Source organism: Lepisosteus oculatus, chromosome 10 (assembly GCF_040954835.1).
Source record: "Lepisosteus oculatus isolate fLepOcu1 chromosome 10, fLepOcu1.hap2, whole genome shotgun sequence".
Taxonomy (NCBI): domain Eukaryota; kingdom Metazoa; phylum Chordata; class Actinopteri; order Semionotiformes; family Lepisosteidae; genus Lepisosteus; species Lepisosteus oculatus.
In genome coordinates this window covers 22,475,518-22,489,253 of record NC_090705.1, presented here as the reverse complement: position 1 = coordinate 22,489,253, position 13,736 = coordinate 22,475,518, and the positions used below count along the sequence as shown (strand labels likewise).

General features: G+C 43.8%; 1 protein-coding gene and 1 pseudogene across 1 annotated transcript in view; one reads left to right on the top strand and one right to left on the bottom strand.

Annotated features, from left to right (window-relative positions):
* Positions 1 to 6,774: 6,774 nt before the first annotated feature.
* nbeal2 (neurobeachin-like 2) overlaps positions 6,775 to 13,736 on the bottom strand; it is a 94,077-nt gene continuing 87,115 nt past the window's right edge. Inside the window, exons 53-55 of the mRNA XM_069194991.1 lie at positions 11,898 to 12,046; positions 11,420 to 11,555; positions 6,775 to 11,081 (exon numbers count right to left, since the gene is read on the bottom strand). Coding sequence (XP_069051092.1) covers positions 10,974 to 11,081; positions 11,420 to 11,555; positions 11,898 to 12,046 — 393 coding nt within the window. The 3' untranslated portion in view covers positions 6,775 to 10,973. The remainder of the gene's footprint in view (positions 11,082 to 11,419; positions 11,556 to 11,897; positions 12,047 to 13,736) is intronic.
* On the top strand, positions 7,358 to 7,974 carry LOC102684345 (insulin-like growth factor II; annotated as a pseudogene).

Genomic DNA, 13,736 nt, shown 5'->3' with positions numbered 1-13,736 from the left:
AGGTAGGGCTTTAATAAAGTACAACATTTCAGTGAGTAATCCCTTAGTTAGAGGTGGTACTTCCATTTAAAAATGGTTCTAGTTAATGTGTAACCTTAGCTTGAGAACTTTTTCCGGCTGATACCCTTTTTTTTAACAAATGTCTGGATGAAATCCTTAGATCAATTCACTACTAATATCCTGAATGGCCACCTCTTGTTTGTAACATTTCTTATGTTCTTATTTATAAAGATCTAATTACTCCAATATTTAATTCAATTAAGGGTGCAATTAGAGACCTGAGGCCCTATCTGAGATAATCCATCTGAGGATCAGAGATCGCCTTTGGGAATCTCCGAGTCAGCTGCTGATGAATTTCTAGTGACGGACGACAGTGCAGTCAAAGTACAAGGTCATCTCAGAGGTGCTCAATCAGTGCCGAGCTGTCAGGTGGCCAGAGAAATGCTCAGATGTTCCGACGGTGCCTTCTAGTGCTCATTAGCACTGGAGGTGTTTTGTGAGAAGCTGTGCAGAACCTGATGACGTGAAAAATGGCTCCACTAACCCTGGCTGACACATCGCAACCTGTCCGTTCACACCTCCCACCCAAACTCATCCTCAGAAGTGTGTGGCCTCGGCTGCCAGTTCAAGGTGAGTGACGGATCCGTGCAAAAGCAGGAACTGTACAGGAGGCCTTTCCAGCCAGCATCCACTGTGAGGTTTTGTTTCAACCAACTTTTTGTGGACATTTTGAAGAGCTGATGGGTGGCATGATGGCACAGGGGTTAATCATGGCTGCCTTGCAGAGCTGGGGCCCATGGTTCAAGTCTGGACCTGGGGTGCTATCTGTGTGGAGCTTGTATGTTCTCCCCCTGTTCATGTAGGTTTCCTCCTACAGTCCAAAAACGTACTGGTAGGTTAATTGGCTCCTGGGAAAAATGACCCTGGTGTGAGTGTATCTGTACTGATGAGCCTTCAAGGGTGTACGCTGCCTTGTGCCCATCTGTTGCCAGGGAAGGCTCCAGCCTCTGGTTAGAAAATGGATGGATGAATGAAAAGTTGATATTCAGTTACACAAAGAAGAAACTGGCTTTCTAAAACACCAGTAATGCAATCAATAATATATTCCAGACTTTCTTTTTGTATCTGGACATAAACATTAATGGCACGCCAAACCTGCCAAGCAGTTCAGTAAAATCGTTTTCACATTGAGTTGCGAGAGGATTCATTTCCAAGCTATATTAAAAACCTCTACAGCCCAGTTACCAGTCACACAGGAATGGAAACCTATTGATGTGTTGTTCTTGAAAGTGTACATTCCAGCAGGCATGCCCTTGCTGAATGATTGTTGCTTAGGTTTTGAGTCACTGTTTAAAACCTCTTGCGAGACTTTTTTCCTACAACAGAAGCAATGTGGGCAGTTTGGAGATAGAGGGGGTGGGTGTACACCCCTAAGTGCCCTCTCCTCTGTAGTGATTCCAGTGTGCAAAGTTCCCTCCCTCTGTTCCAGACAGTGTGAGAGGCCTGCTGATCTGTCTGCCTAAGGGAGACGTCATCTTCTCACAGGGAGATGACAGCAAGGAAGGTTCTCTCTGGTCTCTCACAGTGAAACATGAACCACAGGGCGCAAGCAAAACCTACATGCAAGTATATTTGAAAGATTCTGACAAACTTAACCCAGACTTCTTCAGAATGAACACTGAAACATGAACCAGAAAACACTAATGGAAGCTATGGGGAAGTTCATTTAATAGCAAGCACAGGAGGCACATTTTTACTCAGAGTTGTGGGAGTATGAAACAAGTTTTCCAGTCATGTTGTTGGCTGGAAATGGCTTGATAAGGTCCTTGAATTAATTAACTGCTAATTTACAACTGGGGAAGATGGGTCGAATGGCCTCCTGTCTTTTTGTAACATTGCGTATGTTCTTATGTTCTCGCAGCCTCCTTCCCAGCAAGTCTGACCCTTAGCATTCTCCTACAGCCTTCTGCTTCCTCTGATGTCAGTCGCGGTATCCCGTGACTGCTTTTCAAATCGGAATGGCTTCATTCGCAGTAAACTTCATATCCTCCCATCATGCATTCAAAAAATATGCCTTAAAGCTGCTCAGTTTCGCTCATCCTGTACAGCTGGCATACAGCTGTGAGCCCTACTCCCCATCACAGCTTGTGGCAGACAAGAAAAGAAACTAGCGCACATGATGACTTCTGCTCCATTCACAGTGTTGAGGTCTCTGGAGACAATGGAATGTGAGAACACTCTCGTGGGGCCAGTCTCAGACAGTGCTGCTAGATGCTAGAGCCCAGGAGGATGAATCTTTTTACATTTCTCGACATCCTTGTCTGCTTCCCCAAACAGCTGCTGGAGAGGTATAAATGAGAGGTGGCTGTTTGGCACATCTAGTCTGTTGAGTCATTAGTAGTTGATTCATCCAAGGCTTCAAGTTGTTTCCCGAAAGAAGCCAGGGAAACAGCTTCAAGAACATGGTGTGGTAGTTTGTTGCCTACTCCCACAACCCTTTGTGTAAGGAAATACCCCCCCCCCCCCGTTCTTATTTTTAAATAACTTCCACACAGCTGCCATTTGTGTGATCTGGTTCATTACTGTGAAAAAGACCACTGATTTTTCCCATGATGATGCGACCTTGACCAATCCTCTACTGAAGAATGCGGTCATTGTTTTGGAGTTACTGCTAGAATGTGCAGTAAAACTCCACTACATCTGTATCTGGACTTGCCTCACTGCAGCGGAGTGTATTTTGATGATCCTCTTATTTACAGAAGAACATACCGAAGGCTACAAAAGAGGACAAACTCTTCCACTCATCTTGCATAAGAATGAGAATTACATCCAATTACAAGATCCCAGGATACTGCCTGTAAAATTTCCTCCAGAACCCCACAACCCTTTGAGAAAATATTTCATACCTGATATAATCTCTAAATGCAACAGCTTTAACTGCCACTTGTATTCTTTCACTGCTGGTATTGAAGTAGGTTTCTCAGTTGATTGCTTTTTCAAATGATTTTATGGTATTAAAATGACTCCCTCCCACCATTCTTCTGACTTTCCAGTTTGTAAGCCTCCGTCTTAATCCCCGATGTTCAGCATGTTACCGGGACACCACTTGGTTCTGCTGAACTTCAGATGTTTAAACTCCAAGCACTCCTTGACAGTATTTCATTACAAAGAATTTCATAGCTTAAAACCTCTCCACAAGTGACAGGAAGTGGAAAGACATACAGGGACCTCCAGAGGTACTGGGACAGCAAACTCAAAAAAGCTATTTTTGCCTTGTAGTCAAGCAAAGCAATTTGTGATCGAGTTAATGAGATAAATATGAATGGTACTGTATATACAACATACATGTGTTTACAGTAATTCAATACTTATATTTGACCATCCAACCGTTTTCTACTTTTATCCAATTCAGGCTCACAGGAGAGCCCCTGCTATCCCATCAAGCAATGGGTCCACCTTGGATAGCTCACAAGTCCATCACAGGGCACATACAGACACACACACTCTCACCACTGCCAATTTTCCCAGAAAACAATGAATCTACTGGAATGTGTTTGGACTGTGTGAGGAAACTGGTGAACCCAGAGGAAAACCACACACAGAGGGTGAACATCCAAATCCCACACAGATAGCACCATGGGAATTGAACCCGGGGCCCCAGCACTGTATAGCAGCAATGCCTACCATCACGTCAACATGCTGCCTTTATAGTCGAGTACTGGGACATATTAACTTCAAGTGATTTCTGAGTGTAAAAGTAAGTTTTTGGCTACAACGCCCTTTGAGGCAATAACTGCATGACACCTACAACCCAATGAGCTCACGTTCACAACCAAACTCTTTGTGTAATCATTTGCCATACTTCGACGCAGCCAATTTGAGTTTGACTGCAAACAGTTTTGACTCGGCTGTGCCAACTGTTTTGGAGGGCACAGCTTGGAAAGGTATGATTAAATTTTAGAGAGAAATGTCAAAACACACTGCCTGGACCTAGAGGCCTTTTCTAAAGGTTAGATGTCCTGAAAAACAGGTCCCTTGTGCAGAGTAGGTGAAGGGGCAGATATCACAGACCCTCCTAAATAAACCAGAAATGGGGGTGTTGAGAGGGAGTTCACACAGGGCTGTGAAATGGCTGTGTTAACCTGCGGTAAAGTAAAAGACACAGATCTCTTTAAGTCCTGTAGCTCAATAAGGTGGGGGGGTGAGATGTAGCCTCTCTCAACAGGGGACAGCACCACAAGATACAACAGTACATACTCCCCTCATTCATGTCTTCCCAGGGTCTTTGAGATTCAGAGTTACCTGCCTAGTCCCAGCTTTTGTTGTGTACATAGAGTGGGGGTTGGATGTGTGAAGGTTATGGCATCCTCACGACAGGAAACGCCACCTCTAGATAAACTACAGTAACTCCATAAACTCCTTGGGCCTTAAAGGTCCAGAGCTGAGGTACCTCTTTTCCTCCCCATTGTCACTGCCTCAGGATCAGAGGGAAAGGAGCCCTCTTATCAAACATCCCCCTCCCCTTGGTTCTCTCTCCAGCCCCTCTTCTCGGGCAGCGTGAATAGCAGAGGGCCTGCATTTCCCCTGAGGGGTTTTATGAGCAGTGGGCCTGGCTGACAGGATGTGCCGCCCATGGAGAGATCAAAGCGCCCAGGATCAACGCTGGCGTTACTGTGACCTTTTAAACCCTAAGGGACTGGGGGGGGGGGGGGGGCGTGAGGGCAGAGAAGAGAAAGATGCAATAACTCCCTCCTCCTGTTGGGCCAGCGTGATGTTAACACAGTTTTCCAAAAGAAAACAGCATCAAATCCCCACATTTAGCTCCAACTAGCTAGGAGACTGCTGGGGAACACGGTTTAGAAAGTGTTCAAGCAGGGAGCTCTGTCAGCATGCACAGACTGCAATGGAACAGGTCAAGGTTTATTCCATTCCAGCAAGGAAAAGAAAAGAGACAATGTGCTGGCTGAAAAAGACTCCACAGCCGAAACATTACTACTTCTTTTTCTTTCAGCAAAGAATAAGCCTTTACCCATTTTAGAAACATGGATTTGCACAACAGAAATGTAAAAAGTCACATTATTGGTCATTATTGGTAAATTATTGTAAGGAACACAAGAGTGAGTGTTCACTAGGCTATTACAGTAATGCTGGAAATGCTGTGCTAATTGTTAACATTGTAATTCTTCGGTCAAGTCAATAAAGCTCCTTGAATCTGAATTTGACAAAAGTGGGGGGGCGGTCAGAAAACGAACAATGCAAAAAAGACCAGGAATGGGGAAGAGAGTGTGAAACTGTTGTGACTTGCTGCTGTGCAGTGAGAGAACTGTAGCAAATACACAGATTATGATCCAGATGTCGGTCCTGCACAGAGAGGGTGTGGAGGTGGGCAAGACGTGCCGCCCCTTTGGGCACAACACACACACACACACCGCTGCCTGTGGCACAGCTGTAGGGCTCCAGGGCCACGCGCAGAGCCGCCGCCGGGCTGCAGAACAGGACTCAGCTGGCATGACGGCCACTGCCCCTCTGTCCCAGCAGCCCCTACAGCAGGGATGCTAGAGGTGGAGGGGAGGGGGGCGGCTGAGCTGAGAGGAGCAGAGAGACCGCAGTCAAATCACAACCAGCTGCTGCCGACACGCACACACACAAACACACACAGGCAGGCGCAAGAACTTTGCACTGTGTCCCTACCATAGACATGTGGAGTCACATTGCATTTAAACACAAAGCTAATAAAATTGTGACACAACACCAAGCAACAAAATGGAGCAGACACCAACACCTTCATACGAGGTAAGCTGATCTTGTGCATCCTTCAGATCATTATAACACAAGGCTGGGCAAGTGTGATGTGCCTAAAGTGCACAAGGCTTGTGAGGCCGTGTGATTTTGATGTGGTCAAAGTATGGATGAAAAGAAGGCACAGAAAAGCTAAAAAACAGTCACAACTCCTTCAGAAACACCACACAACATGATGAAACAACAGGCATTAAAAACATACAGAAGAATAAAAGTTTACATAAATGTATCCGGGCATAAACATATCTGTTCCTTCTGATGTAAATCTTTGTCAGATCTCAGGCTCTTCACAGTGCCTTACAGAATTCTCACTGCACTCTTCTCTACATGGAGATCTGCTCTTAGCTGTTTGTGGACTCTTAAGTTTCATTATGAACCATTATGAATAACTGGGTGCCTGTAACGTCATTTAAACAAATCATTGTGAATTCAATTCAAGTTTTATTATCCCCTGGGGAAAATGTGTTTTACGACAGAGTCCAACTCAACAACACAACAAAGACAGACAACACCAATAAAGTATACAGTACAACAGCGTTTTAGGAGATAAGGGAGTTATTTCACATTGAGAGTGAGATTGCAGAGGGGATGAGAAATTTCCTGAGTCTATTTCCATTACTATTTCCTGGGGCCACAGAGGTGTCTCCCAGATGGGAGCAGTGTAAATTCACAAAGGAGGGCTGAGTCACACACTCTGTAATGCTCTTAGCTTTCTTTAGAATCCTTTGTTTATAGAGGGAGTTAAGGTGGATTTGCCCCAATGATTAAAAAGATAATGCATGTTGTTACATTATCTTTTGTAGCATTTATGAAGGAGTTATAATGGTATTTTTTTTCATCCTCGTTAAAGTCAAGTGTCACCAAACAATTTGAAAAAGACTCTTTCAGGGATTTTTGAAAGATTTTTGGGGAAAGAATGCACCAATTAAAAAAAACAAAGATCCAAACAGAAAATACAAAATTGCTTCCATAGAATATAGTAGAAAATATTTATTTCTGTATTTTAAGTGTCTTAAGAGAACAATTACAAACACCACAACAACAGTCAAACAAAACAGTGTTTATAGCAAACAAACTTGTTTAATATAAGGCTCTTCCACCTGAGCTTAAGGCATCCTCTAAATGGCTGTACTCTGGGTAATTGGATCCCTTATGTATGTTTTTTTTGCAAATATATACAGACAGCAGAGGCCTGGAAATGCACAGAACTGCTTGCTCCAGCATATTGCGCCAGTCGGCTAAACCAAGGGAAAAAAACGTTCATGAGCCCCCAAGGAATCCTGCCAACATTATTGCACAGTTCATTCCAAACGGTCTCTTCCTAACTAAATACACACAGACTGCCAGCTACAAAGCTAAGAAAGGGAGGAGAGAGTCACAGGTCAGTAGTTAAGACAATAGAGAGTCAGAGGTCGGTAGTTAAGACAGGAGAGAGTCAGAGGTCAGTAGAGGTCTCCTAAGCTGAGGGGCAGCTTCACACAACACCTCTACATTAGCAACTGGGAACATAACCCACTTCACTACCAAATTACCACATTCATATCAAACAACTTCAGAAATGGAGGATCAGCAAAAATACAGCTACCAAGCTTTCTGCCATACCTGCTTAGGAACTGAAAACAGAAGAACGAAGGTGCAAAAGATGTCCACATCAAGACAAATGTTGGTGTTCACAATCGCCTTAATATTTTACATTAGGGATGCGGCTAAACCATTCAGTTATGCTGAAACGCTTTGCAGTGGAGTGCTGGCAGAGGCGCGACAGTTTGTGTGTGAAGACAGAGGGTTTTATTTCAGCAGGCCAACAATCAAACAGATCAAACGGTTCGAAGCGCACAGAAAGGTATAGCTGAAGAATGTTGTTTCCGAAGCTGTGATTTGAACCTTCTGGAAATGTACTGCGTTAAACCTGTTAAGTCACTTAGTGATACCTGCATTACCGGCACTAAATAAGGAGGTCCCAAGGAAGCCTCTGACTGTCAAGTATTCCAAATACGACGTGTGGCAGAGAAAGGCAGCACAAAGACTGCGGAGAGGCAAGGAAATGTAGGCGTCAGGCTGAGAAAGTCAAGGCCCAGGAGCAAGTCCTCTTTCAAAGGCCTCTGATCACCCTAACCCAGCAAACTGCCCCCTGCAGTTCAGTCTTCCACAGAGAAATCTGTCAACCACAAATGAGTTTGGGATTCTTTGCTCCAACGAGATAAGGAGACTAGGGGATTATAGTCGTGATTTTTATGTCCTTTCTGTGAGTTGAGCCTTGATCCACCCCACCTCCCTTCACACACACACGTACATGCAATATTCAAAGCCAGTTGACAATTAAACTGAAGGCAATTCAGGTGGATCCGAAACAGAAAAAGGAAAAGAAGATGAAAGCCGTTTATTGCTTAACAAGTGCAAAGAGGAAGTGGAGAAGAATGGTTGTTCAGGAGAGGGGGTTAAACTTCAGAACGGCCAACATAAAAGACTTAATTCCATGCAAATTTACTGAGATACAAACATCGCTTCTTATTAGTTTGCACCTGTAACTGATGGGATTTCCACACTGTGAGGAGTTTATATTGTTTAAAATAGATTCCTGATCCAGCACCTTCTAATCACAAAAGGCAGAAAAAACTTCTGCAATTGCACATCACCGCGGATTACGTCAAATCTTTTTTTCATATTAAAGGAAAAAAAGGCACTATTTTTTTTTATGAACAATAAAGGCGTAGCTGTCAAACAATGTCATGGCGCTAGCTTTTGGGACGGGCTTAAAGAAGAGGAAGTTGAAAATGCACGTTTTGTTTTCTTTGACAATGCAGAACTTCGTTTTAGGGAACATGTGACTCGAAAAAGAATAACTTGGTTCTGGCAGTGCTAAACTGGAATGTCACAGTGTGCAGATGTGGCAGTACACTACAATTCAGCGCCACGTTACAAGTCAGCAGATGCCTTTTGCATACAACGCTGTCAGCGTACCACGAGATTGCTTAGTTAAGACAATAGAGGGTCATAGGTCAGTAGTTAAGACAGGAGAGAGTCACAGGTCAGTAAGTTAAGAAGGGTCTATTACACAGGGGTCACAACTGCAGAGTTCAACAGAACAGATATGAATAGTTTATTCTTCAGACTCCGAAACTGGCACTATGTGATGATTTGTGGCCAATGAACAAATTTACTACTGAGACTTTGAAAATGACATCTCTGTGCATTTCCCAGCTGCTACTGTTTAGGAACAAGTTTCTGTTTGTATGAGCCTGGATCATGCCAGGCAGTATGACAGGCTCTTGTTCCATGTCTCCTTGCCTCCATTTCTCTGTGACAGTCCCTCAGCTGGTCAGCAGGCCTACAGTGTTATAACAGTGCAATACAGTGTCTTTTCATTTGCATCTCATGTCCATTGTTTTAATTATTTCAGTGCAGCAGTGATTCACTGCAAGGAGTGTACAGGCAACTCTAAATTCCCTCTAAACTCTAAAAGAATGGAAATCCTGCATCCCTCTCTACTGTGTTGCTGCCCTTGGCTGTACTTGACAGTACAAGCTCTCTCTCCCTCAGTCAAGACATAGATCTGTCAGCTTGCAGACTAAAATTACAAAGCACCACAACCAGTTCGGAATGTGTAACTATGATTTTTAACCCCAGATAACTTTTCAGATTTAGGCTGTGATGCAAACTGTGCTTTGCACTGTCAGAAAGAGACACAGCCACGCTTAAATAACATCTCTTTCTTGACCAGAATCCCAGGAAGCCCCTAGCTGGGACTGGGAACTGACTGAGCAATGAAACACACTTCCTACACATGCAGACAGAAAGCCTCCTTCTGGTGTCCTGGAGGAATGGCAGTCAAACCACCTCCAACTCAATTTGCTCCTTTGATGTCACAGCAAAGGGGATTATTGCTTGCATTGAAAGCAAGTAGCACTAGCAATTGTCTCAGTGTATTGCAAATGTTACTAACCTAAAATCCTTTGCATTGGAACTGTTTATCAGTGCAAAAAAAACAGCTTTTATAAGCAAAAGCAAACAAAACATCTCGCAACCTAATGTAAAAGTAAGTGGAGAAGACTTTAAGGCTGCAATACCCCACACAGAGAATGTCCCCTTACCCTATGTACCTCGAGAGCAGGGATGCTCCAGATCTGACTCCATCATCCACTCTGAGTATTTTAATACAAGCAACATTCTAGTTATTACATTGAGGTTATAACCTGTTGTGCAATGAAGGAGCTGGCTGGAGCAGTGATACTGATCACATGACCACAGTTTGAACAGCCATGCTCTTAACAACTGATTTGTTCTGTATAGTAAGTGATATAAAGTGCACAATTTTGGTGCTCTGCGACTCCAGAGAAAGAGCAACCCAACACGTATATCAATAGAAAAGAAGGACAGCCTGCACTGAAAAACAAGTGGTTCACTCATCATTGAGGGGCAGCGCATGTTGTGTAGACACCACCAGGGGGCAGTGCGGACACACAGAGTCCTTTCTGGAGCTGCCCCTCTTCTGTGGTTTTTCAAGCCTGATGCAGTTTAGGCGTTCGGCACAAGACAAAGAGCAGTGCAGCATTCCTGGGCTAAAACCCTCAAACCGTCAATCCATCTAAAAGCAGGTGAAGTGAACACTACCGGGACCTGTCAAGTTCATCTTGCTCCTAACCAGCTCCGCTATATACTGCTGTCCACCGAGTCAGTGGGCCTTTGTGTAGACTTGGTAGACTCTGTACTCTGCAATGCAGCGGAGCCTCAGCCTAACCCAGCAGAGGCAGGGAGCACACACCCACATGGCAGATCCTGTTTCAGAGACAGTCTCAACAATGAGCCATCTTCTGAGTGCCATGAGTATCTTTGGAATTTTTGTTTTGGGAAAAAAGGCAAATCAAACAACTTCAAAATAAATAAGACGTTTGTTTTCCTCTTCCTCATGTGGAAATGAACGCAGCTTCGGAAAACCATCCCACTGCCCCCTCACCCCTGTGACAAGAGGGTTACAGTTCGTGTGGATGGGGGCCGCTGCAAAGCCAGCCTTGCAGTGGGCCGGGGGGCAAGGCTGTTCCCGCGGTTTCATGTTTGGGTGCTGCGTTTCTGTTCCCAACCCAAGACTGACTTGACCATCTTCCTTCTTGTGTCGCCATTCATTGTCTCCTCCCGTCTTCACCCTTGCCGGCTAGTCCCAGGTGTCACCCCGTTATCTACTTCCCAGCAGCCTCCTGGGGGTTGTACTCGGTCTCCCCCGACGACACCTGGGAGATTCGGCGAGTGGAGCCCCACAGCCGGCGAGAGAACTGCCCTGACCGCACCTGTAGGCATGAGGGAGAGAGAGGATAGAGGCAGGGGGGAAGGAGACAGAGAGGCCAGAGAGCGAGAGCAAGGATACCATGAGATTTCAAAGGACAGGGAGACAGAGAAAGAGAGAATGCAGAGATGCGTTATTTCAAAGAGTTCATGTATGAAAACAACCTGTGGCAACAGAAATGTACCATTCAAATTCAAATACCATTCAAGAGCTTGATTGACATGATCGATGAATGCCAACACTAGTCATGCACCATCTTAATTTTTCTAAGCTACTTCTCTTGAGAGGTTTTCTAAACCAGCCTCATTCTGAGTATTCCTAATCCTCCATTTTCCTCCTCACCTCAGCGGGCTGTCCTGCGCCCACTACAATGAGTTTGCCATCTTCCAGGCCCGCCAGGATGTGGCTGCATTCCTTGGTCACCGAGATGCTTCGGACTGGTAGCTTCAGTGCCAGGGGAGAGACGGCGAGCTGCAGGCTGTCCGCACACAATATAGAGCACAAGGTTCCAGAGGTCAGACATGCTGTGGCGTGTTTCACATCAAGCCTGCGTCAAGAGGTCATGATGTTTGCGCTTTGTCACTGCAAATAATTCTCTGCTAAAGCCCTGAAGCTCTTTATGTTGCCTATGAACAGAAGCAGCATTTCTTCATCTTCTCCATAACACAAGATCAGTAAAGTTACAGCGTCCCAACAGACCAGACTTCCCATGTAGGCCTCTAGTCCCAGAGTTATGCTCACTGTCTCAAAGTACACCCTCTGCTTGGTCGTAGGTGGTTCAGTGTGAACACGTGCCAGGAAGCCAGTGCTGGATGCCCACCTGTACAGCTCCCGAATGTGTAGATTGCCTTCTGCAGTGCCCAGGATGGCAAAGTCAGGCACCAAGTACAGGGCCGTCACCTGCTCCTCTAGTGTCACTGATGCCAGCTGCTTCCCGTTTATTGAGTATAGGTGGAGTGTGTACTTATCCTGGAAGGGGTTCAGGAGAGAAAGAGAAGGCATGTAGGAGGTGGGGAGAGTATGTAAAAGAATGTGTGAGAAAGAAGGAAAAGGTGATGAAGACAAGTCATTACATCCTTATTTGTTCAGGTTCAGGTTTTCCAACTTATTCATACCCTTGATACAATGAAACTCAAAGCTGGTTTGAGCAAATAAAAAATCTAAGTGTGCTCTCAGTATTTCTTGGGTTAACAAATGATATTGTGTAAGAATACACATCTAGGTGCTTCAAAAACAAATCTGTCCATATTTATCGAAAACAAATTCTAAATACATAATGTTCATGATCATTCCCATCATGTCAATCACTATTTTATTATTCCTACTTTGGATTAGAGAAGGTGCTTCCTGTAGCTCAGTAAAACGATCAGGCACTTCTCTCTAGGGATTTTTGACCAACTTCTCACCAGATCAGCTATAAGCTCCTTCGGGTTATGGGACATGTTCCTCTGGTCTGTTTTCTTTAGCTGATACCATACATGTTCTTTTTGTAACTGTAACTATTAATCCGACAGTTAAATGTTGAGGTGTATTTCAAGCACTTAATCTGCTTTCATAGTCAGAAAGTTCACATTGCAGGAGAACTGGGTTTTCAGATAAAATATCCAGATAAAATAACCAACTGATCTTCAATTCTAACAGGACCAAAGAATGAAAAACCTCCATACCTCATAGAAGAAGGAAATATGAGCTTCCAAATACTTTGTTAATCACACTGCTGGTAAGGCCATTTTTAAAAACTAAATTAGTGCCACCATGTAGTCCTATTAGACTCAGGAAGTCTGTTAGAACCTGTTAACCAAACTTGTGTCTTTGTCTGTTGCTATGGAACTCTGCTGCAGACCCCAGATACATAAGGTTACCTCAAATGTTATCTTGAAGGCACTGTGTCCTGATGAAACTCTTGTTTTTTAAAGGTTCCATTTGTTTTTATAGCCTGATGATATAAATTATTCTCCCAACCACTTTTCAGACCTCATGTTCTTACATCCTCTTCCTGGATCGGTAGCGACTATCACATTAGTTATGTTAGACAACAAAGTCAAAACTGAGATGTCATGTGGTTTTTCACAGCCACCACTGGAGTTGTTGGGGTCAATAATCTTTTATGTTAAATCTTCGGACAATTCTCTGACTTCTCCCATGTTTAAATGGTTCTGGGGTCTTTGATTCTCTTTTCAGTCTCCTTTAATACTGAGTGGAAATCAAAGGGACTTTCCAGAAGCTTTTACTTTACTTTCTGTGAAACTACCAGATGACTAAAAAAATCTTAAGAACTCATACACAACATATAAAGGATTAAATGTACACTGTATTTAACATATCTGCAAGGTGTGAATAAATCAGAACATTAGTGACTGAGGCACATTTTTTGGGACATTTTTGTTTTATCCAGTAAGTTCTCTTATTTTTTAATACTGTCTTCATTTAGGCAGCAAATACTAACATTTGAATGTTTCTGCTAAAAGCAACTATTAGAATCATTCCATTAAGGGTATGAATACATTTGTAGGCTACTGTAGATTATAAATGGTAACACACAGCAAAAGAAGTATAAATATGTACTTAATTACAGGAAATTAAGTGTTTGTACTTCCTCATTCACACTCACCCCTTACTGACTTCACCCATTCAAAACCAATTCCTTTGCCAACTCCTC